At 36.8% G+C, this 26,339-nt stretch overlaps 1 protein-coding gene across 1 annotated transcript in view; it reads right to left on the bottom strand.

The window, feature by feature from the left end:
- il11ra (interleukin 11 receptor, alpha) overlaps positions 1 to 26,339 on the bottom strand; it is a 57,741-nt gene continuing 31,402 nt past the window's right edge. The window contains exons 2-12 of the mRNA XM_038268309.1: positions 20,012 to 20,108; positions 11,273 to 11,339; positions 10,963 to 11,129; positions 8,693 to 8,807; positions 8,407 to 8,579; positions 7,959 to 8,122; positions 6,960 to 7,104; positions 6,479 to 6,565; positions 4,374 to 4,473; positions 4,164 to 4,269; positions 1 to 2,473 (exon numbers count right to left, since the gene is read on the bottom strand). Coding sequence (XP_038124237.1) covers positions 4,191 to 4,269; positions 4,374 to 4,473; positions 6,479 to 6,565; positions 6,960 to 7,104; positions 7,959 to 8,122; positions 8,407 to 8,579; positions 8,693 to 8,807; positions 10,963 to 11,129; positions 11,273 to 11,339; positions 20,012 to 20,108 — 1,194 coding nt within the window. The 3' untranslated portion in view covers positions 1 to 2,473; positions 4,164 to 4,190. The remainder of the gene's footprint in view (positions 2,474 to 4,163; positions 4,270 to 4,373; positions 4,474 to 6,478; positions 6,566 to 6,959; positions 7,105 to 7,958; positions 8,123 to 8,406; positions 8,580 to 8,692; positions 8,808 to 10,962; positions 11,130 to 11,272; positions 11,340 to 20,011; positions 20,109 to 26,339) is intronic.

Here is a 26,339-nt window from a genome sequence, read left to right as displayed (position 1 = left end):
CTTAATGTAGTTGCGCTTTTAGATTTGTAGTTGCAGTTTGCACTTCAGGGCCACTGTAGGTTTAAAACCAAATCATTCTCTCCAAGTTTGTTTTTTATATATATATATATATATATATCTCACAAAAAAACAGTGATAAGGGAATTTTCATGCGTGGGATCTTAGTATTTGCAAAATATCTTTTCTTTCTTTTTTCAACCATTTGTGAAATTTAACTCTATCTCTTTTACCTGTATGTATGTGAGGTTTCTGTACCTCCACCATCCCTTTCAGTCTTTTTTAAGGAGGCAACACCATCAATACTTTCATTGTTTTTCAATAAATCTGTTATTAAAATAGTGCATGTGAGGGGTGTTTACTTGTTATCTTTGCGTGTCATTTTTACATGTACATCATAAACCCCTATGAGCTGTTGCTCACACTTTTTATTCCACCTCCTTCCTTCGCTTCATCACTGAATACAATGCGGTTGTTTATCCTTGGCCCATTTCAAATCCTCATTTTTTTCTTGTGATCAATGAGAGTTCTCAATGCGGGTGAAGAAGAGAAAGGGGTTGAAATCGACCCACCGTTACTATGCCCCTGATCCACCTCTGCCCCATATTATCTTGCAGTTTTTCTGTAATTTGAGAAATACACCAATCTACAGAATGTGATACAGAAAACACTTCTGACGGTGGTGAGCAAAAAAATTTTTTTTTGTATTCCAAATGCTGAATTGTAAAGGGTTTGTGACACTGATCACATCCCTCTTGGGTATTTCCACTCAGATTTCAGGGAAATCCCCCAAAGTTTATATTAATAATGTACATCTAATCCCAACATTATGCTCCGAAAGACACCCTGCCTTAGATCTTGGCAGATTGTTGTCTATGATGTGAAAGGATAAAGTATTTAGTAATTAGGGGTTTGTACCTGCACAAAATTTTAAGGAACTATGAAGGGGTTTTGGATAGCATGAAGAGTACATTTAATTTATTTTAAACTGCAGCATAAAAACTAAACTTTTTAGCATCTTTCTAGGCACAATTGGGAGGTGTGTGCGCTGCTTTACAATTGTGAGCCACATTTGTACAAACTAGCAGTGTTTAGTGTTTACTAAAGATAGTCTGTATGAATAGCAGCTACTTTGCCTAGATCATTATATCAAATTACTCCTGAGTGCTGCCGGCCCAGTTTGGGCATGATTAGGTCGTAGCATTGGCATAAAGCTACAGCCGAAGGACGACAGTGTTTCCTGTTCTCCTTTGATAGTCAAACAACTTTACTGCTAACATGAATAAAAAAGATGTTATAACAACTAGATTATAATTTTCTTGCTTTATATAGAAACTGACTGAAAAAAGTTCATAATTTTGAATGTTTTTTTTTTTTTTTTACTATATGTTAATATTTAGAAAGTTTAGGTTAAACTAGACTTGAATCAGTTACACTGGATTTAACTTCTCTTATAAGGGTTAGGGTTAAACTCTATCCCTAATTTTGACTATATTAGATATTTATATATAACTAAGTGACAAATTAATGCTGGTGATTTTTGAAAGGCCAGTGACCCTCACTCTTCCTCAGTCACATAAATAGAAATCGTTCATGGATGGATAAAGTACATAAAACAACAAGAGAATACGTGTACTTAAAGTGACAGACAACGTAACAAGTTCATGCAATGTAAAACCATTCATGCAAGACATGGTATCATGCAACATAAAATCGTTCTTTATAAACCACAAAGAAATTCTTACAACCCAACCGTTCGCCCTTGACCCCGATTCTCCAAACCAATAAAGTCCCTCGAGTCAAAAGCGAGTTACCGACGGACTTTTTAATCCCCCATACAGAGGCCGTAATGCCCATTGTTGCTGTTTTTTATTTTTTTTGGCGTCAGACTCGCACTCACCCAGACTGGCAGAGCTTTTGCTTCCTTCACAGCATTGAGGTTGTCAATGTAAGAATGATTCTGTCCATCCAAAAGAAGAGATTCATATAATAAATGAATGAAACTGACATTCTAGGTGGGGAGAAAGAGCCAAGCAGTTCCACAATAAAATCCTATGTTCTTGTGTTTGGCAATTGAAATTCTCGTCCCATGGCCTTGCTAAAAATTTCAAAAGGCACAAAGAGTCCGTCCACCTGGAGCAGCATTATTTGTGGAAGGAGAATTTTCCTGGTGCTGTTTCTTCGTTCTGATGAGCTGAATTTGGTCTCAGGTTTTCCTGATGATGCATTATGGGTAGTATAGTTAATGGATGTCACTGAATTAGTCCAGCGAATGCTTCCAAAACGTCACCCTGCAGTCATCTGGTAAATAGCAACTCTCCTTTCGGCTGTTGTCCCTGCCATCCTCGAAGTAGGATGGAGTAATGCTCTGATCATAATTTAGCTTAATGTGGAGGGTCAACGCCTCACAGTGATGTAGGTGATGTGATGTTTACTCACTGCTGAAGCTGACAGGTTGTGGACATTTCAAACAAACCTGAAAAGAACAAAAATACTTACTAAAAAAGGATAGAAAGGCAAAAAAAATGCAGCTGAAGAAAACATCTGTAAATCATAGTATAATTTGTAAGGCAGGAAGAATGACAGATATGTTATGTACAGTTATAATCTGTATGTGCGTGTGTGTGTTTAAGCCTTATAATCACATGTTGGCAAGCTATCAGAGGGGTTGTCTCAAAGATGTTTATAGCAACTCTTTGAACTATGTTCCATCGTAGAAAAGAAGAAAAACCACACGAGGCTTCTCTCTGGTTGTGCATCCTTTTGATGATCATGGATTGCATTTTTTTATCACAGTAAAGTATCTTAAATAGGATTTTAATTAGCTTCAAATATTTTGGCAGATTTGTTTAAAACCTTCAGATCAATCTGGTAAACAAAGTAAACAAAAACAAATGTGACTGCTGCTGGATTTCCAACATTATGGCTTGGAAGAATATTCCAAACTTGAAATGCGAAATGATTCACATCTCCATCATTTCATATCTTCTGTATTTGATTGAATTTAGAGGTATTATCAGGTTTATTAAGTATTTGTTCTAGGATGGTCCTATTTTTCTGCATATAATTTTCTCTATCATCTTTGACGTGCCTTGCATCAAGAAAGTTCTGAGTTTGACTCTCGGCCCAGGGTCTTTCTGCATGGAGTTTGCATGTTCTCCCTAAGCATGCGTGGGTTCTCTCCGGGTACTCCAGCTTGTTCCCACAGTCCAAAAACATGACTGTTAGGTTAATTGGCAAACATTGTGTGCGATGGACTGGCGACCTGTCCAGGGTGTACCCCGCCTCTTTCCCATTGACAGCTGCCCTCATGACCCTACTTGGGATTAAGCGTGTTGGAAAATGGATGGATTTTTTGATGTTCTTTCTTGTCCTTGAACAACAGCATCTCCATTGTATGATGCTGCCAAGAACTCTGTTAAACAAACCTAGGAGAGTGTAATATTAAGTGTTAGCTTTTTTTTTTTCCAAAAACCAATATGAAGGGCAAAACAGGATTTCTTATTAATTACTTCATCAATGGAGATTGTTTTGCCATTTATTATTAGTTTCTAGATGTTTGTCTTTGCTTTGCATAATACTAATGCTTGTTGCATTCATTTGCTTTGATCAAAACAAGCTTTAAAAGAATGCATTCAAATGGAAAAGAAGTCATATACTTTAAAACCTGATGTACGAAGCAGGTGACAGAGAAACTGTCACCAGAGCACCAAAACTTTGGAACTTCGACTTTTTGAACACCGACTGGGCTTCTACTCTGCAGACTGTTGGGGTGATTAAAAAGCTATAAAATACAATATTTTTAAAACAGCTTTTGTTTCGGCAGCAGTTAATTATATGTTTTTGGTTTTATTGATTTATTTACTTTATACATAAAATTGTTATATACTGTATCTCTTGAAAGGTGCAATATAAAACAGAATTTAACTTTTTTATTCCCAAGTAAAATAAGTATCAAATAAACTGCTTTTTGGTCTTAGCACTTATAATGATAAGCAATAATATTGAAGTTACTGCAACATTAAAAAACGTAAACAATTTCATGTGATATGAATAGTATTTATATTCAAATAAATGTGATAAATAACCCAATCAAAAAGAAATGTCAACTTAAGAACTTTAACAAAAAAACTGTAAAAGAAAAGTAATTGTTTTCCAAAACCCACCTTAAAGGCTGCAAAATAAGAGTCCAATTAGATTGGTATAGATTTCATCTTGACCATAGAGGCGAGTTCTTGTTTGGTGGCATGATCATGCCTTTTCTGCCTCAACCTGGAATTACAAAAAAAAGCAGCAGGATCTTAGGTCCCTGCCAGAAATACGGAACATAGAGTTGTTAAACATTTAGGGAATGTCTGTGTGTGTTTGTGTCTCACCATATAACAAAAATCAAGGATAGGACGGTGGTGAGTATGAAGATGGAGAACAAAACCAAGAGGATGACCAGTCCCAAATTACCTTCATCCCCTTGTAAACCTGAACATCAAGAAGGTGGGGGGGGGAAACAGATTGTTACCAAAAAAAAAAAAGGCAGGATAGGAAGCGTAAAGTATAAATATTAAAAATATATATAAATAAAGATAAAGAATTGAGAGTTTGACTGAGGAAAATTGGGAACATGAAAGTAAAACAAAACCCAGTGGATGCAGATGGGTTTAAAGAAAAAAACAGAAGAGATTTCACACATTGCTGGCTTGTTGTTTACGAAATTGGGCCAAAAAAAAAAAAAAACTGCTGGTGTGGTCTTGGATGTAATTACTCCATGGTTAGAAGGCAATCTGAAGACTGCCATTCCAGCTTTTACACAAACATCCAACCATTACGCTTATATAGGAGAACAAAACTCCTTCCACACAAACAGAGAAAAAAATCCCCTTTCAAATGTATAATCAGCACTTCATGTATACAAATGAAATAAACTACTGTTATTAAGTTAATCTCTGCTTTGCCTCTTACATGTAGGTGTTTGTGTATGCTTGTTGCAGGCCTCCCACATGCGTACAGTAAGGAGAGGCCAGCAGTCAGCTTTTAACCCTGTTTCAGCCTGTGTGAGTGTGTGTGTATATATATATATACAGATCTATCTATCTATCTATCTATCTATCTATCTATCTATCTATCTATCTATCTATCTATCTATCTATCTATCTATCTATATATATATTTATATATATATATATATATATATATGCAGTTTATATTAATTTCATGTTTTATATTTATATATTTTTTTATATTCCAAAAGGTAAGAACACAAGATCCAAAAATAGAAAAGAAATGAAGGTCTAAAAAAGGTCAATGAATGTATGTAAATGTTTAAAAAGCACCTTGATGTGATAAAAATAATGCTATATTTGTTTTTTTTGTCCAAATGTTAAAATAATCATAACAATATTAAATTTACATATAAAAATCCAAAACTAAAACATATTTGATATAAAAATTAAGTTTTAAAAAATGTCCAATCTATAAAAGCACAGATTATTATTCATTAAATCTGAGAGCTAAGTGAATATTGTATAATTTCCAAGTGTTGCTACAGATTGAATAATTCAGAATTGGGTCTGGACTTCATTTGGCCAGTCTAACATTGTAGCTCTGGCAGAAAGTCCTTCTCACTTTATCTCGTGGTGTGAACGGTACCACAAAGTTTCGTTTTGGTTTCATCAGACCAGAACATCTTCTTGCCAAGTCCTTGTTATGGTTTGGGTAAAAGTGTAAACAGGACCTCTAAGACTTCCTTTAAACAATGGCTGCTTGCTCATAAAGAGCAGATTTGTAGGTTGTCCAACTAACAGTTGTCCTGCCCATCGAGCCGGGGACTCTGTGAGATCTTTAAATCTGGGGATATAGTTTTTAAGCTAACCCCACTTTAAACTTATTCTTTATTTAGTTAAATTCATTGTGCTGTTTGTTTCCTTAAGCTTTCTAAAAAAAATCACTAAGGCCTTTACAGAACAGCTGGATTAATTCCAGATTAAAAAACAGATGGACTCCATTAACCTGGACTAGGTTTTATTCTTGCTTGTTAAAAAGTAACGCTTACGAGAGGTTTCAGATTTTTATTTTTGAAACCGATTACCGATCTGTGAATAATGTCGCTTCCTTTATACCATCATGAGCCGCTTAGTGTCAGTGTATCAAATAAAACCTAATAAATCAGATGATTGTTTCTTGTTGTAAAGTGAGAACCTGTGAAAACATCCAAGTGGTATAAATGTGTTTGCAAGACGCTATTACTTTCCTTTTTTTGCACCGTCTTTATCTTTATAAAAACAGCTTTAATAGCAGGAACATGTGATTCACGTAATTACCAAAGCATGTGGCAAACACAGGAAGAGTAAAAGCAGGGCTTTTAGTTTAGCTTTTAGCTCTAGCAGGGCTGGTAATGGTGGAAAAGAACAGACATTATAATAACTCATTTTATTGCACTTTGCTTTTCCTCTGCATCTTTTATTTTGAAGAAACAAACTGGCCTTACCACGGGTCTCGTAGGTGGCTGCAGACTCCGTGCTGAAGGGATTAAAAAAGGTGGGGTCCTCTGAAGGGTCGGGGGTGGTGTAGGTTGCTGTTCAAACAAACCCAGATGCAAACTTAGCCGACAGTTTACAAAATTACATCATTTAGAAATAAAAAAGAGATCTACGGTCATATTGAGTTAAACTTAATGACATGTGTGTGTTTCTCTGGCTGTGCATCAACTACATAAATAATTGGAACCAGCTCAATTCTAGTACACCACTGTTCATTCAGTTTTGCATAGCAGTTCTCTATCAAAAAAAAAAAAAAGTCTGTTTACTTTATAGTTTCTGATAATTAAGAAATGGAATCCAGATGAAATTTCCCTATATTGACTAATTAATTTGATCAATTTAGATTCAATGTATTAATTCAGTCTATATATTTACACTGGTAGCCACATATATTGGTAACAGATTTGTCTTGTGGATTCACCGTCCCACCTTGCCAGGGTATAAGGACACTCAGATGGCTCCATTCACTCCACTGGCTCTCCGAGTCCACATCATCGCGGGCTCTAACCTGTACCTGGTGGCTGTGCCCTGCAAGGGCGTCGGATATTTCTAATTCATCATACGTTGTGGAGATCTGTTTTCAAAGAGAAGATAGAACTAATCATAACAGAAACATTACAGTGGGCGTGAATGCTGGCAGGTAGAGCTGTTGAGATTTCAATGAGAAGGAATGATACAAGTATTATTGTCTTGAAACAATTTAAGCACTTTTTTAAGTTTTTAATGTGAATTAGGGACTACTACTTTTAAAGTTCAGTTATTAAAAAACAAATATGATCTAGTCATACAGTTGAAGGAAGCTTTCAAACATAAATAAAGCTAAGAATCTGCTCAATTCAAAGTAGTATAGAAAGAAAAAAAACATGTCTTATTATTATGGCAATTAGCGAATAAAAACTATTCTACTTACCCCAACTGACCAAAACAAAAAAAGCTTGATGTTTTTTTTTTTTGGTATGTTTACCAATAGAGTATGACAATCTTTTTTATTTGATTTCCTTTTATCAAAAATAGTAAATATTTCTAATTAGTAGAACTTTAATGCATTAGCCTTTTTAGAACTTATTCACTCTGTTAGGGTTTCAGAGAGTGGATGATTGGGGGCCGGGGCTGGGTGGACATAAGATTCCAGATTGTGTTATTTGCTAATGAAAAACTTTCAATTATCTGAATGTCCGTGTTTGTATGATGATGAAGTATTTTGGTTGTTCCTTTAAATTCCTCTACTGTCACTTTACTGTTACGTCAAGTAAACTTTTGTTTTCATTTTTAAATTCAGCTCTGGCATAATAAATAAACTTTTTAATGAAGAGTGTAAAACTTTTAAGTAAAACAATGTCCTGCATATTATTTGATTTTAAATTACAATGAGCCTCCATCAGGTCTAGGGTTGAATACAGTACGTGACGCTGGCTTTGATTGACTCACCTCTGACCAGTGGTGGGAGCCCTGTGGTCTGTATCGAACCTGAAACAGCAGGGGGAAAAAAGTGTCGTCTGGCCAGGAAGTTGGATTTTTCCATGAAACCCTTAGCTTTGTTGGATAACCTTCCACTTCTTGCACAGACACAGCCTGTGGGGGGTCTGGTTTCACTGTAAAAGCACAAAGTGGAAAAAAAAAATAAAAAAAATAAGAGATTACCTAATAGATTACTAATCTTATTTATGTAGAAGAAAAATCTATCACAAGCATTCCTTTTGGGTGGTGGAATAATAGCTTTTAAGCTTTGATGAAGAAACAAAACCTGGCACAGAAGTGTTTCCTTGCCATTGTTTCTTAGACTTGATTACTTTAGAAAGGTTTTATTTAAGACATTGTTATATCAAACCTTTTCATATCAAAATGAAAACATCAGTGATTTGGCATGCAGCCTTACAAAGCTTGCTCAGCCTGATTGCCACAAAGTCGGTGTGGGACCCGAGAGCGTTGGTCTCTGTTACTCCAACTCTGTGGATGGTCTGCCAGTAAGAAGGATCTTGAACATCACAGTGCTTGTTGGTGAGGTCCACAATGCACGGCCTAGACTCCCTCCACTCCCCCTCCTTCCCCCTTGAAATCAAGATAAAAAATATAAAAACACTGAGGATAGGGTGAAGAACAGAGTAAAAAAAAAAACTAACATTCTAAGTTGGGTGAGTTCGGGTGCAGTAATATGATTTTACCTGATGGAGGCGTTGTACTTGGCAGGCAAGAATGTTTTTATAGATTGCCTCCAGGAGCAACGGACGTGTGTATGATTGGGTACTTGGCAGGAAATGCTCAGTTGTCCCGGGGGATCTAACAAACAAGAGTGTCCCCGTTATGAACCAAAATATTCAAGAGCCGTTTGACCAACAGAGGGACGTTCTTATGAAGGAAGCTCACTCGGAAGCCCCTTCCTGTGTCAGACAGTAACAGGATATGGAGGGCTTTGTAATGGCTGATAAGACCATTTTCCTCTGAGGACTAGCCGCTCTGTTCCATTTATCAGTCTTCTATTAGTACTTTCACTATAAACATAACTTTTGAGACTTCATTCATAATAAAATATGAACAATAAAACAGATTCAAGACCAAACTTTTTTCAAATACACATCTATCTTAAAAATAGTCAAACTAAAAGAATTATTAAATGCACTTTAAATTGTTGTTTATAACAGACCATCAGGAGAGTAATGAAAAAGTAGCAAACATGATAAATGGGTTTGCTTTTTTCTTGATTATTTAAAATCTAAAGTTTGTATATGCATTTATATTCAGCCACCACTGAGAGTAAATACTTTGTACAACTACTTTTATGACATTAATAACCTGGAAACCTTCCTGGTTATGTTTATCAGCTTTGTCTTTGCCCAAAATAACATTTCTGGGTCCACTTTTTATACTAAAAAGGATTCAATAAGATTGTCACTTTGATGTTAACATATGTCTACCTATAACATGAATATGCTTTAAGATATACCACTGAATATTTTTCTGGCTGTATGTTCAGGGTCCTTGACTTTCGTCTCAGAAAATAAACATCTGCCTAATTTTAGGACACAATTCAAAAGGTCTTCTTGCACCTTTGCCCTACATTTAGCTTACCTCTCCCCAATATGTTCTACTTTGAATATCCTTGAATACAATATCCAAGCTGATGTTAGCCTCATTTACACTACCTTTTTAAAACTGTGCCGAGATCGGTCCGAGCACGGTAACCGAGATAACTGTTGAGTGTAAATGGCACACAGAACTGAACCGGACCGTGCCAGACACAACAGAATCAAAATGGTACTAGTTATACAGTAGGGCTCGGCACAGTTCAGTTCTGGCTTGGTTCTCAGATAACAAAGCGCATGAGCAGTCCGCCTCATCTCCTATTTACAGTCAGCTTCCAGTAGTTGGTGGTATGCACATTAGTTAGGTTGCTTGCCAACCACCACAAAACCGTGTTATCTCCTTACCGGCAGCCTCTGTAATCATGAAATGTCAGACATTCAGAATAATCCTGGCTTCCCTACTGTGCCACACAATTTCCACTGATGATTCTGGTTAGCAGTGTGATGAACCTCAACGTCTGTAGTGGTTTCCTGTGTCTGTAAGCCCTGTAAGCCTTATTAGACTATTGTTTCTCGTATCCACTTTCAAAAAAGCCAAATCTGTCTAGTAAATTCACCAAAGGCTGCATTCTTCGCACCAAAATTCCTGAATGTTACGGGCGTCGCAATGTTTTGATTTGCTTGATTCCCTCTAGAGAGCAGTAGTACCAAAGATCATCACTAGGAGGCGAGGAACTGTGCCAGAGTGAAGTGTAAACGGAGCTTAGCACAGTTAATTGATCCAAGCTTGGTCAGAAACTCGGCACAGATCTTTTTTCAGAGGGTAGTGTAAATGGGGCTTTTGTCTTTGCATGTTGGCCAAAAAACATCTAAGTAAAGCACCTTCAGCTGCTTAGATGTGTCTTTTTTATGACTTGAGGCCAGCTTCATTCCATCACATTTTTTTTTTATCATCTTATTTTTTAGGCCATTACATGTTTATTTCTACTTTTTTAAAACTACTTTTTCATTTCTTTTTTTTTTGGTTTGTTTGTTTGTCTCGTTTACTGTTCAAATGAATTGTCCCTGGTGGGATTAATAAAGTGGTCGAAGTCGACCCTGACCTGTCTTCTTGAGTTCTCATAATTTGTGCATTACGGTTCTCTGGTTTCTTTATGGAACGGATGCATTTCTAATGATAACTAACAAGTGAGCCTAAGTGATTAATTGGGAAACCTATGCTCATCCTCAAAATGCACATCCTAGTTTAAAAATTTAATTATCATATTTTATCATATTTTACTCTTTCATTTCTGTCTGTTTACAAGATTTAATAACATCAAACCACTGTAGTTAAAGGGCTATGAATACTTCTTTAAGGCACTATACAAGGTTTAGGGGTCTAACAGTGAAGAAAGTTAAGCATCACTTACAGCCCAATCTGAGTGTAACAGAATGGAGGAGGAGCCCGCTGTCATCATAGCAGCTGTAGTTCCCCTGTGCTGATTGGTCTACATGAAACAGGGACAAGCTTCCATTCGATGTCACTTGGTGCCACAAAAAAACTGAGCTGTGGTTGTGATGCCACACCACGGGGGTCCTAAAAGGGGTTAGATTAAAGATTAATGGCTACATTAGTAACCGATGATGGAACAACGTCCATATGCAACTTTTTCTTTGTCACTTATAAGAAAATCAAGATGAAAGTCTCATTAGTTGCTTGTGTTATTTTGATCTTCCTACCTGATTTGTGACTTCCCACATGCCAGTGTCACGTTGGAGTCCAAACGCCCATACTGTACATCCGACACTGCAAACACAGACATCGCATAAAACATTAAAGCAAATCACATTTTAGCCCAGCTTCCAGAATGTGAGTACTGAGCAGCCTGACATTCAGCGTCTGTATTGTCTGCGTTAATGTGATTCAAGTCCCATCTCCAACAGTCCAGTCAGCAGTGTTACAATAACATGACCATACACGGTTCGGGATCTGGCAGACTGAGGAGTCTTTGGCTCATATCATAAAGCTGCAGGAGTGTGTTTGTGTTTCATCTTTTAAAGCTGGTTGTAGACACTTTTAAAATAATGTTGGATTTTAGATACACCTACTGGGAGACCGTGTTAATAGTAGAGACCCACGGGGAAATGAAAACGAGGCTACTATAATGTACCCTCTCTTGTGATTTCTGCATTATCCTTTTAATGTGTTTTAAAAAAATAAAAAATCCTACATGTCAAACCAGCGCAGGCAGTAAGGAGGTAACAGGCCTTTTAGATAGAGTTTATTTTTATAGCTATAAAGAAAAAAACAGAGATATATTATATTGTTAAAGATTTTTGCTCTACTGTCCAAAAGATTGGAATAAGGTGTTCTGATCACTTCCATGGCCAATTGTGTATAAATTGAGGCACATAGACTGTTGTTAGAAGCATTTGTGAAAGAGTGGGTCTCTCACAGTAGCTCAGTGAATTCCAGCGTCAAACTGTCATAGGATGCCACCTGTGCAGCAATTCCAGTCGTGAAATTTCCTAGCTGCTAAACATTCCAGTCCTCTGAGCTGTATCATAAGAAAAGGGAAGCGTTTGGGAATGACAGCATCTCAGCCATGACTTGGTAGGCCATGTAAACTGACGGAGCAGGGTCAGCGGGTGCTGAAGCACAGACTGCGAAGAGTCAATAACCTCCAAACTTCCTGCTATCTTCAGATTAGCTCATGAACAGTGAGCAAAAAGGTTCATGCAACGGGTTTCCATGGTCGACCAGCTTCATCAAAGCCATTCGTCACAAAGTGCAATGCAAAGTGTGGGATGCAGTAGTGTAAAGCATGACACATCTGGAGACACATTATCTGGAGTGACTTCATCATGCCTCTCCATCTGGAAATTTCATAGTCTGGGTTGGTGGTTGCCACAAGAACAGTACATGTCGTACAGCATTTTGTTTGGTGCAGGGGGGATTATGGTGTGGGGTTGTTTTCAGGAAGTGGGCTTGGCCCCTTAGTTCTACTGAAAGGAACTAAGGGGCCAAGCTTAGTAAAGGAGCTTCAACACACCAAGACAATTTAGACAATCCCATGCTCCAGACTTTGTGGGAAGAGTTTTGAGTTGATCTCTTCCAACATGACTGTGCAGCAGTGCACTAAGTTAGATCCATAAAGGCGAAGATGGCAGCGCCTGGTGTGGTCGAAGTTGACTGGCCTGTATAGAGTATAACCTCAGCCCCATAGAACACCTTTAGGATGAATTACAGTGGAGAATGAGAGGCAGGCCTCCTGGTCCAACTCCAATGTGTGACCTCACAAAGGCACTTCTAGAACAATGGTCTAACATCCCCATAAAGACAATCCTAAACTTTGTGGATAGCCTTCCCAGAAGAGTTGAGGCTGTTCTACTGTAGCTGCAAAAGGGTGGACAGATGACATATTAAACCCCTATTGATTAAGAATGGGATGTAACTTAAGCCGCTAGGAGTTAAGGAAGGTTAGCAAACACTTCTGGATATATAGTATATATACAGTGCTGTTCACATTTATTAGCACCTCTGGTAAAGGTTTTATAACAGTAGGGACTAAAGTGTTTTGCTAGTTGTACAGTATGGTCGAAAAGCAATGTCTGATGTCAGTTTTTTAATTCTTATAGATTTCTTATGTATCATAACTTGTCAGATTGAAGTTATTTCAGAGAGCACAATTTTTGTTTTTTCTTGCATGAAACAAAAAGTACCAACGCTTATTACCAGCTGTGTAGCTCTTTCAGTATTCAAATAGGTCTGTAAACCTTGATGAAACTGTTTAAGATAATGCTGACAGAAAAGCAAATAACTGCAAAGTTGAATGATTAATATCACTAATGTTTAGAACTCTTCAATGTCAGTGCTTGCCAAGTCAAATAGAATGTTGGTTTTATGGAAAAGCAAGTGTAGTGTTTACTTGAGAAAAAAAAAATCTGTGGTGGCTGTAGTAATTTGCAAAGGGGGTATTGTATCAGGTGAAGGTGAGAGTATTTGAGCACATGTTTAGCTTGGCTTCACAACATGAAAGTTGGCTTAAACGCAGATCTAGGGTGCAAAAAAAGGGAAAAAAGCACAAAAAGGATCATTTGGGCTGCCACTGTGCCACGCAAACAGCTTCATTAATTCATCTGGCAGTCACTGAGGCTTGCTCCTCCTACTGGCATCTCCTACCAGTGAAACAAACAAACTACCCTTAGGTTGGTGTTTATAACTTTTCTTTTTGTAATTAATGTTTTAGGAAAAAACTACCAAAAAATACCTAGCTAATTGTGTTAGGCCAAACATTTAGAATCTCTGGTGAGCATATTACACAATGCTTACTATAAATGTTTACAGCCGTTATTTGACATGCTTGGTTTTAACTGGCATCCTGACTTAACTTTTATTTTCTTTCTAATTCCTTCTGCTACATGAAATGAAACAGCTGGAAATAGGCTTCAATCGGACTTAATGGCTGCATTTAGTTTTCTAAGAGTGAAAGATGAATAGTGAAAAGGGAGGAGAACAATGAAAGCTATTGTGACTTTCAAAAGTTGAAAAACGCTGTTGATAATGGGCGTAGGAACTAATCACATACGACAAAAGAAAGGTTCAAAATGTCAAATTACAAGGACAGATGTTATTTCACTCCCAAAAAATGATGTGAGGTAGTATAAAAGGTATATCAGATAAAACTGGTTTTTGGATAAAATGAAAATTCAAGTCACATTCATTTTGAAATAAAATGCAGCTGTTAATACTGTAAATATGCTGCTTTTTGGTTTGGTGAGCTGTTTAATAAATACCAAAGCAAGGAATCTTATAGAAGTTATTTTTGATGATACTCCAAGCTTTAGTAATATAGTGAAATATTGCTTTCTATAATTTTTTTTAACAGCGTAGAATGGTAGAATATGATTCAGCCAAATGTATACGTTTTCAGGTGTTTAAACAAACTAAAAATGAGCATGTTAATTTGTTTTATCCAAATTAAGTTTTGTTGTCGGTGACTTATGCAGCTACTAAATAGTCTATTCTTCACAAGAGCACACAGGTAGAGTATAGGCTTTATTTTAGACACAGCAGTCAAGATTTTCATTAATTGTAACACAAGAAAAGAGAAAAGTAATTCTCTGAAAGTTCCTGCTGGTAGACTCCTACAGAGTAATACTGAATGCTGAAACAGCTGGAGGTACAGCAACATAATAGTCTTGACGGTATGCCCACCTAATTTAGAGCGGCTTTTATATTCTTACATATTTTTCCAATGCACACATTTGTTTTTCATGGTTTTTATGTGGCTTATACGACACTTAAAAAAAAAAAGATTAAAGGCAAATCTAGATGCTTTTACTGTGTATAGTATCTGATTACTAAAATTCTAGATTGGATTTGTTTGTCATTTAGTAGGTCAGTCTTTTTTTTTATTGTTTGATTTTCCATCAATCTTTCCATTTCATCACTCGCCATTCAGAGCCTTGCTCAACAGTTCAACTACATTTTCTTTTTTTTTTCTTTAAACCTCTTTAAATGCACACACAATCCATTCTCCCTGATTTTCTGCATACGTGTACCTGGGGCCCTGGTGCAGCACAAAGAGCTGGCTGGTCTGAATGTGTGTATTCATGTTTTATTGGCAGTGAAGTACATTATTCCCCAAACCCGCAGCGTTCCTCTCATATCTGATTTTTCCTCTGGCAGGAGCACCCCAAAATGCACACACACACACAGCCACACACATAAACATACCCACATGCGCGTTCACAACGACGTGCACAGAACGGCCTCGTGTTCTTCTTGACATTAAAATCAGATGGCAAAACAGACAAAGAAACTGCAAGCTGGTCGAAACTGAGTACTTTCAAAAACAATGAAAAAGACGGTGGAGCAGCAACAGGGAGGGGGGACTTATGCCTTTATATGAAGGTTTACTGGGCAGAGTTTCATTTTCTTCACTTATTAATACAGCAGAAAGAGAAAGGCAGAGAGAGAGGTTTGATTTAAAGTCCGAAACAACTTAATCAATAGAAATGTTTTTTGCCAAAAGTAAACACCAACTGTTGAATTTAAAACAGAGTTTTCATACAACAGTAAACCTGATCAGATAATACATCAAGTGACATGCATAACTAAAGAGCTTATGGAGTCACAGCTTATTAAAGCTCTCCACTTTAAAAAAAAAATGCACAAGCACAACCCTGTACCCGCTCATGAGAGGGAACCACTATTAAACGCGTGCAAGAGCATGCACGATCATGCACGAGCTCATTTCTTCTCATGCACTCTGTTTAAAAGTTGCTGTTTGCATCCCTAAGAAAAACTTACTTTCCAAAAGACGATGTGCAATGTTTCAACTATGTCACACTCACCACCAGTAAGTGAAAATGGGGATGAATACAAAGGATGGCCTTATGTAAATATATCACCAGAATTAGGGCTGAAACAATTAATTAGGATTAATCGATTATTGAAATAATCGTCAGCTTAACTCCTTAACTGGAGTAAAGACACTGTAAAACATGCCTTCATCTGACAGAGCAACCCACTAAGAGCAGTGATTATATCAAAATTGTAAGAAAATATGTAATCATTTTGCATTTAAGATAAAAAAAACTTTAACACCTGTCAATATACTCTATCCAGAACTCCTCAAGTGGAAACGTTTTAGTTTCACCTGGTTTAATTTAGTAAAAAGATCTTCTTTAAGGAACATTTGGTTGTCCGATTATTAATCGATTAATCGACAAAAATAATCAACAGATTAATCGATTAGAAAATAATCGTTAGTTGCAGCCCTAACCAGAATGATTGACAATTAGGAGGACCAGCACCTGGAAAAAGAACATCATCCACTATACCTTTGAAGAACTTCTTTTAAAACAGATTTTGTTAAAGCCAAAGACAAAATCTCTAAAGATTGCTCCTTGATTCATCTTCTAATTTAAGAAAGTGGTGGAATTGGGATATAAATGGAAGAAGAAAGAAGTGATGAAGGGACATTTAGACAAAGTAAAATAAAGTATGAAATATTGACATTTTTTTGAAAAATATTCTCTTTTCCACTAGGAAAATACTTGCATACACTCCCACTGAATTCCATTCATTTTCTTCCCTTTCTACAGCCTAACCACAACACCCTAACCTAACCATTACTGGTATATACCTAACCCTAACCTTAACCTAAATCACAACTCAGTCCTAAACCTAAGCCAACAAAGTAAGGACCAGTAAATCATCAAAGTCCTCACTTTAAGAATAAGCACATAACCTTACTGGCCGTGTGGCTTGCAACAGATTTAGATGACAGAGGTTAACATGCAGAAAAAGTTAAAGAAAGTGTTTGAAGCCACCATATGATAGAATTGTAGCTGTGATCATAAAATATATATAATATATATTTTTGTAGAGAGGAAACAACAAGCTGACATCTTGGAGTGGGCTCTCATTAAGATATATTCCCACTTTAGATTACATGTTGCTTTTTTTGGGAGGCCTTCTACTCTGTATACCAGCGGGGTTTCTTTGCAAAGCATAAGTGCCAAAACAAACAAGATCAAAGTTTTTTTGCTTGTAGTTTGGAACATCACGAACATTAAAAAGTGGGTTAGCGCGGTGCACTTGTGCTTTAAGAAGGTTGTAAGTACCGGGTTCGATCCCCACAGCGTCCACTCTGGGTTCCTGAGCAAAACCCTTAAACCCACACTGCTCCCTGGGCGCTACACAATGGCAGCCCACTGCTCCCCAAGGTGATAGGTTGAATGCAGAGACCATGCGGGACAATAAAGGGATTTACATATATTGTTGGATTACTAACATGAAACCAGAAAAGTTGGATTGGTTTGTGATTGTGGACATACACTATATTGCCAAAAGTATTTGCTCACCTGCCTTGACTCACATATGAGCTTAAGTGACATCCGTTCCTAATCCATAGGGTTCAATATGACGTCGGTCCACCCTTTGCAGCTAGAACAGCTTCAACTCTTCTGGGAAGGCTGTCCACAAGGTTTAGGAGTGTGTTTATGGGAATTTTTGACCATTCTTCCAGAAGCGCATTTGTGAGGTCGCACACTGATGTTGGACGAGAAGGCCTGGCTCTCAGTCTCCGCTCTAATTCATCCCAAAGGTGTTCTATCGGGTTGAGGTCAGGACTCTGTGCAGGCCAGTCAAGTTCATCCACACCAGACTCTGTCATCCATGTCTTTATGGACCTTGCTTTGTGCACTGGTGCACAGTCATGTTGGAAGAGGAAGGGGCCAGCTCCAAACTGTTCCCACAAAGTTGGGAGCATGGAATTGTCCAAAATGTCTTGGTATGCTGAAGCATTCAGAGTTCCTTTCACTGGAACTAAGGGGCCAAGCCCAGCTCCTGAAAAACAACCCCACACCATAATCCCCCCTCCACCAAACTTTACACTTGGCACAATGCAGTCAGACAAGTACCGTTCTCCTGGCAACCGCCAAACCCAGACCCGTCCATCAGATTGCCAGATGGAGAAGCGCGATTCGTCACTCCAGAGAACGCGTCTCCACTGCTCTAGAGTCCAGTGGCGGCGTGCTTTACACCACCGCATCCGACGCTTTGCATTGCACTTGGTGATGTATGGCTTGGATGCAGCTGCTCGACCATGGAAACCCATTCCATGAAGCTCTCTGCGCACTGTTCTTGAGCTAATCTGAAGGCCACATGAAGTTTGGAGGTCTGTAGTGATTGACTCTGCAGAAAGTTGGCGACCTCTTCGCACTATGCGCGTCAGCATCCGCTGACCCCGCTCCGTCAGTTTACGTGGCCTACCACTTCGTGGCTGAGTTGCTGTCGTTCCCAAACACTTCCATTTTCTTATAATACAGCTGACAGTTGACTGTGGAATATTTAGGAGCGAGGAAATTTCACGACTGGATTTGTTGCACAGGTGGCATCCTATCACAGTTCCACGCTGGAATTCACTGAGCTCCTGAGAGCGACCCATTCTTTCACAAATGTTTGTAAAAACAGTCTGCATGCCTAGGTGCTTGAATTTATACACCTGTGGCCATGGAAGTGATTGGAACACCTGATTCCAATAATTTGGATGGGTGAGCAAATACTTTTGGCAATATAGTGTATCTATCCACCTGAGGCAAACCAGGCAGAGGTAGAGAGGACTTAAGAGCTGCTGCGTTCTAGCATGTTCAGAGACATGACAGAGAGATGAAAGATCAGGTTGGTAGAAAATCCAGTATCTAATGTCCTGTTGCCATGTAAATAATAAGTTAATAAGGTTTGTGCTGATATGTGTGGACATACTTGACCGTGCAGATATGAATGCATGAACAAGTGTAATAAAATTGGCGAGTAAATTTAGAAACACACGTAATTTGCTGCCATCTCCCCCAGAAATCCCATCAGATTAATTCTCTGATATTTATGTGCAGCACAGATATGAAGCACTAATCCAACGGCTCACCAAACAACATCTGTGGATTTAACTAATGCAGCTGTAGGGCAGTGTACTATATGTGGCACCTCGGTTGCTTAGAGGGCCATTGTTCAGAAAGCAATGAGTGATCAGAAACCAAAGCTTGCTCCATCTCACTTTTAAAAACAAGGTGTTCTTCTTGGTCCTGTGGGCATGTGCATGTTTGACAGCTGGCTCTATGTAGAGCGCAGGTTATTTCTATACACCTGAAACGCCAGCTGTTTGGTGTTTCTGCTCAAACTATCAGCACAAACAAGCTGACTGCTTCTTTCCAACAGCTGCTAAACTCCCCCAAAACCAAACTACCTACAGCGACTATGACTTTGCTATCCATTGAGATTCAGCAAAGCCAAATAAAACCTCTCCAAAATTAATCTCTCTCTACATAGCCTTTAAATCCTAACATCATGTTTTGCTTTATTAAAGGCGATTTCTCATGTTTTGGTGTCATGACTTCAGACTATAATTCAAGGTGTTGTGTTGTAATAACTTCAAAATTGAAACTAAACAACCAAAGCTGCAGGGAATTATCTGCGAAAAACGATGGATTAGAAAGATGAAAAATGGCAGCTCTGTTATTTATTTAAAACATCTTTAGTGATACAGAGTAATTAATATAACAAATCTCCCAGTTTCCTTTGAGCGGATGACTAACCATTCCTGTAGTATTGGGTGTTACATGAAATTACATCATAGGCCTATGTTAAAAGGTATATATAAAACTGCTTTAGTAAAATGCCAGTTAAAAGCACTAGGGTAGATAGCAAATAGTTTTTTATTGTGTTTTTTTTTTGGTATTGTTTTTTTTTATATTGAGCCTTATTCGAGGTAAATGCATCAAGTAGAAGCCCTGAGATACATGACAGAGGAATTCATGTCTGATCCTTGACAGATTGTGTTTGTGAGTGTTGTTTTTGCATTGGTATGTGACCAGACAAATGTTCTGCCACATGTATTTTCATTAAAATGTAGTTGTCAGTTTCGTTTGCAGAGGCAAAGCTTAAGGTGTGTGGAAGTGTGCGTGAGTTACCTTCATCGGTCCAAATCTGAGCATAGCTGGGATGCAGCGACCAAGACAAAAACCAGATGACTGTGAGACACACAGGGTTGGACAAAAGGCCTGGCATCTGCAAAAGGCATGGGAAACACATTGAGAACGAGGTACTAAGAAGGTTAAAGGATTTTTTTGATTCTAAAACATTTGTTATACTTCTGGAGAAACAACCAAACAAAAACCACAAGTCCATTTTTTTTTTTTTGGGAGAAAAACAGTCTAAATAAGTCCTTAAAGGTACCATATCCTTAAAGTTGTACATTTTCATGCACACTTGTTTAATTCTGCTATTTAGTCAGAAGCCGTCTTAATGACATCCTATGAGTTTGGACGTGGCCACTGCAGTTCATGTTAACCTAGCCTTCTACATGTCTGTATTACAGCCCCGAATATCGATGCAAATAACCTCTTTAGGGCAGTTTCCTGCTTGTTGGCGCTGTTGTTGTTTTTTTTGTTTGTATGGCTACTAAAGCCACTTTTACAACCATGCAAGAAATACTGGTTTTAGCTGCATTTCTGTTTCAATCACAAACAGACCATAAAACCATCTCAATTAGACACATACCACCATGATGAATCAGGAGCTGAAACATAGCTAGCATTGACCGACAGCGTTTTTCGGGTAAGCATTTCACCACTTACTAGTCAGTAGTGTTTTGGCATACCTACTTGCTTTATTATTCATCAGATTCACAGTCACTTCCCCGCTTAATTACTTAGCGGATTCCAAAACGTGGCTGTTTTTAAAATCTGTCTGGGGGTTCTTTTGCTTTTACAGAGATTTCAACAACATAGAAAAACCGAGGTTAATACAGAAAATTGTGTTCAATTAGTGGAGAAATAAACTCTGTAAAAAAATTGTTTAACCTCTTTCAATAACACCCATTTAAAATGTGCAGTATGTTGTGTTAAAACTAAAGATTAGCATATTTATAGTTCAACAACAACCTTTAATAGAATAAACCTTTTTCAGAAAACTATAAAGATGATGTATATGCAAAGAATTTAACAGTGCAGTTTTCTGTTTAATGTTCAATGCCGAAGTTTGATGAAACATCTACTGTGGGTTGACTCACAGAGCACACAGAATCCACTCTTTTTTTGAGCATAAACACGATTCTTTTCAATGTCAAACAGTCTATAATTCAATAAAAGAAAAAAGGAGACAAGCTATAAGCAGAAGATGAGCTACAACTATTTACCCCAGCAAACGTGTATATTTAAACTAACAAATGAAAAATACTTACGGTAGCATAAAATATGAATTAATCATAGGTCATGTCTGCAGAGGAAGAATATTTTTTTAGTAAGAGGGGTTTGCTAAAAGTGAACACTAACTGTTAATTGTGTTTTGAGCAGAAATACTTTTTTTAAGATAACTTTTATCATTTCATATTCAGTACTAAATAGTAAAGTAAAAATATGCTTTTTTTAGGCTTTATTAACACTGATTCTCTTAAATTATCTTAAAGTCTGCTTAAACAGACATATAATCTGCTGTCTAATAATAATTAGATGTAAAATGCCCTAACAAACAAATTATTAAGTTTGTTTAACCAGTGATTCTAGAACCACTGGTTAGTTTTAGCACATATGTGCACCTAAAATTGTATTATGACATTTTCCTACTGTTTACAAAGTAAAAAATATATAAAAAGGTATAACAATATAATTTAATTAAAACAATAATCACACTCCTAAGAGGTATAAGCTATCACTCCATAGAAAAATAGCCTCAAAATTATTATTTATTTTAAATGATCGGCTTCCCTGCACCACAAAACAGTCCTGAAATAACTATAATAATAATAAAATAGTGCTGTTAAAAGGAACATAAATGTGTTAAACCGTTTTTAAAAATGCTAAAATTTCTGGTGTTTCCCACTGGAGTAGACAGTGGGAAAAATATTACAACTGCCGGGAAAAAATTAACAAAAAACATTTTAATACTTATTTTTAATTACAGCAGAAATAATTGCAATTGTGGGAGTAATATGATAATTGGTTGTGTTCCCCTTCCCTGCTACAGATCCATTTTCTGGTCATTCTGAAAAGTCTGACTTTTGAAAGGGGGAAAAAAGAACACAGGTTTCATTATATTTTAGTGTGTGAAGACTAGAGTTTTCATTTCAATTTCAAACCTACTATTTCACAAGGCCTCACTACAACTTATAATTATGTTACTGGTAACCTAGACAAGTGTTATTTTATTCTCTTAAAATATTGCATCTACACTTTTAATGAATTCAAGTTTTGCCACACGTAAAACAGGCAAATGCTATAAAAAACATTGTCATTGCAAAAAGCTTAAAATAAAAAATAAAAAATTTAAGATGTTTATAAAGTAACGTAGGATATCTAAAATGATCTAAAAGGCCATTATGTACTTAAAACCTTTTGAAGGTCTAATATGGAGCTTAATAACATTGAAGATTTTTAAAACGCAATAGAAACCCTGCAAAGGTATAAAGGACTCAGCCAAAATGTCAGCCATTAATGAACATGTCAGTTACCAGTATGGTGTTGCACAATTTCAAAACAACTGTTGCTTTAAGAACCTCCTAAATATTCTATTTTACTCTACCTACAAATTCATTTCCATTTTAAGTGAGTGTTTTTGACTGCAGAGCACAGAGGAAGACAGCTCTTCCTCAAACACCTGTTGCTGCACACTGCTGGTCAGCAGACAGAAAGATAGAAATTGCACTTTTCTCTTACTCATTTGGTCATGTTCCCAAATACATATGATAGAAACTAAGAGAAACTAAATTATGAAGCTAACAGTTTTAAAACTAAGGCTAAAAGCTGCTTACTGTCAGCAGACTGTAGATTTATATTAATGTATTGAAGTTGGCTGTCCCTATAATATGGGAAAAAATAGCAATACTATAGTTCTATAGTATTACTACATGTACCACATTTCAGCAGAATAATTTTTACTCTTTAAGTGACTGCTTTTATCATGTTTTACATTTTATCTAAATCTTACAAATAATCTAATTATATATCTTATAGCGGCTGATGCCTATTAGATATTAGCCTTAAATCTGTTCTGAAAAGCTTCTAATATTAACTAGCCAGGTGAAGTTATCAAAGAATGATTCTGAAAATACCTGCAAAGCATTTTTTATCTGGTGCCACCTAAAAATATCTGAATTACGGGGTCAACTTACAGGCACTTGAAATGAGCATTGTGGTTTAGTGTGAATATGGCTCCAACATGTGGTTCATAGCATCGCGGCCAAACAGATCATGTCTTTGTATAAACTTTAAAGTAAACAGGAGAACGAGGTGTTATGTTTCAGGCTGCCATCATCTAAGCAAAGGGCTACATCTTAGTCACTGATTAATGGTGTTTCCTTAACAGGTTATTTACAATATACTATAAAGAGGATTCACAAAGTAACTTCATAACAATGAAGTTGTCAGTTTTCCTTTGTTTTACCACACAATTTGCCTCACAACATTTTTATCACCAGTATCTTTGCATGGAAAATATATAAAACACTTTAACCCAGTTTGATTCTATCACAGCTCACATTCATTTAGTTAAACCTCAAACAAACATGACCTGTGAAAAGTCTCATGTATCATCGCGTAAGTAACAGAAAGTCATTTGAAATCCTTATAGCCAGGCTTCCCAGACAAATTTTGTAACCAAAACTTAAATTATTTATTTAACATTTCATTCAATGGACAGATTGATCGCAACAGCAGAAAATCTCAAATAATCCATCAAATCAGCCCAAAAGAATATTTTGTGGTTTCCATATAAACTGCTTCAAAAATTTTCTACAAGTCTTTGTCGGCCCCCTCGTGTTAACTGAGCTATGATGTAGCACAGACGTGTAACATTCACCACTGTTACATCAGAAAACTCAGTAAATTTAAATGTTGGTTTCTCATTCACTTGCTTACATTCCCCTCCTGCATTAACCCTTCATTTTTTTTCATTAAGCTGTTGCAGGACATATACTAAACAAAACTCAGCAAACACACTGACGGCTTCACTGATGGAAGTTAGTAGAGAGCGTAGAGGCCTAATTCCCAAACATATTAATAACAAGCATACAGTTCTGAGAAAACATAATTGAATTTCTGACCATCAGTTTTTGACCACAGGCTTAATACACTTGGAAAATATAGAAAATCAAAGGTTAAAAAATACCAAAAAAAAAAAGTTTGTTTTGTTGTGGTTGTGGTGAAATCAATTCCTGGACTTAAATTCTTATTGAGATGCTTTGTCCAAACCGTAATAAAGGCTGTTCTTGGAATAAAAATTCCATTGTGGCTAAATTAAAACAGCTCTGCAAAGAAGACAGGATTAAATATCTTCCATGTTAAATCAACAGATTCAATGCTAGATGCACAGCAGGCTTTGGGTTTTAAGCAGTATTTTTCCACCAAGAGTTTGGGTTTGTTTGAATGGCTAATTTTTAGGTCTTTTTTTTATCTTAATATAAAATTTTGTATGATCTGAAACCTTTGGTAAATAAGCAAAAATAGAACCGTTTATTTTTCATCATACTATTAACGACACCTTTTTGTTGGTCTTTGTAACCAGAAAAAATGGCATGAAAAATTAAACAATTGAAGAAATACTTCATAAAGGATAAAATAAATTCCTCATATAGGAAACAGTGAGAGATAAAACAATTATACAGGCCATTAATTATAACATTTGAATGTTAAATAGCATTTTTTTTCTTATTTATTGCTGCTAAGTTAAAATGTTGGAATTCATATTAATATAGAGGCCTGTCAGCAAAAGTGAGGCTAATGTTAAACTTCAAACACTGTTTCTACCGTCCTCCACTTTAAGCCTGTTGCTGTCTTTTTTTAGACTTCTAACACTTTTGCCACCCTGTTTACTTGCTGGCTTTTCATCACTCAAATGTCAAAATGTTCATGGTCAAGTACCCTGACTGCCATGGCTCTTAGAATAGCTTGGCTCTGTTACCAGTTGAAAAACATTATAGCATGTTTTTTGTCTCACAACCTCTTTCCAAATTATGTTTAAGTTCCAGTCAGTCGGCTCTTATCACTACCTTGACCGTGATGACTTTTTAAGGCCTTGATCTCTGATTGCCTTTTCCCATAATCTAATCTCTGCCAGTGTAAGGTTAGGTAATTAGATTCAGTAAAACTTTTCAATGCTCCTTCTATATTTAATTAAGTTCAGAATGACCAAATATGTTTTAAAAGAAAGGAAAAATTCAAGTAAAAGCATATTTGGAACTTTGCTTACTTTAAAACAAAAATAGTCCTGTACTAAGAAATGTTTGTTAAGTTATGAGTTGCTTATCTAAATTGGTTAAATAAGAACCTGTTTTAAAAGTAAAAAGTAAGATTATGTCCTTGATATATTCTGTTCCTATGGTTTAAAGATCTCAAAAAGTGTTTGTTTTTTCATTTTCTATAGCTGTCTGATCAAAGAGAAGCTCAGCACATGCCCTCTAACACCTGTTACTGGTACATACTGGTCCACTGGCTAAGAAAAATATATTAAATTATTTTAAATATATCAAAAAAATAAGTTGGCTTTCTGGAAATGGTTTCAGTTGTCCAAAATGTCAAGAATTAATGTGTGGAAGCCTTTTACTCTATAATATAGCTCTATTAGGAACAGCATAGTGAGACATAAATATACCCTCTGTTTGAGAAACAATGATATTTAGTCTTTTTTCCCCCCATAAATGTCTGTTTTGAAATTATGCAATGTTATTTCATCACAGACATAAGGTTAGTTCGTAAGTAAATGTGTATGCAAAACTCATTACTGTGGATACACTTCATAACCTTGCCTTGCAAGCTCGATTGTTGCGAGATCTCATTTTTCAGTCTCACAACAAAAACATGGGTGACAATGATGACAAAGTCCTGATTGTCTGAAAGCATATTATGGCGGGTCTAGCTGGCATGTGAGCCAATCCGCACAAATTATTGTGCTAAATTTCAACCGGAAAATGGCTGAATGGCAAACATTGGGGATTGATAACGTACAACTCAACTAATTTTTACAAATTTTACAAATATCAATCTGGCTACTTCCAGGTTATACATTTTAAATCTGCTGTCCGAATCTTGCCATATATATCACTAAATATACCTGTGCAGATCCTCTGTAATCTGGGTCATGGCATCCACAAAACAGGAGGCATCAGGACTTTTGCTCAGTTTTCTGATAGGGTTTTGGTACCTCTGCAGGAGTCAATTAGTTCTAGTGGCACCTAGTAGAACAACCTGTAGTTGAAGCACTGATGTGTTATGCACCTGCAGGCCTATCCTTGTAAGTACAAGTCAT

This window comes from Cyprinodon tularosa, unplaced genomic scaffold (genome assembly GCF_016077235.1).
Source record: "Cyprinodon tularosa strain WSP-4 unplaced genomic scaffold, ASM1607723v1 ctg7, whole genome shotgun sequence".
Taxonomy (NCBI): domain Eukaryota; kingdom Metazoa; phylum Chordata; class Actinopteri; order Cyprinodontiformes; family Cyprinodontidae; genus Cyprinodon; species Cyprinodon tularosa.
The sequence above is the reverse complement of the archived record's forward strand: the minus strand, read 5'-3'. Positions and strand labels throughout refer to the sequence as shown.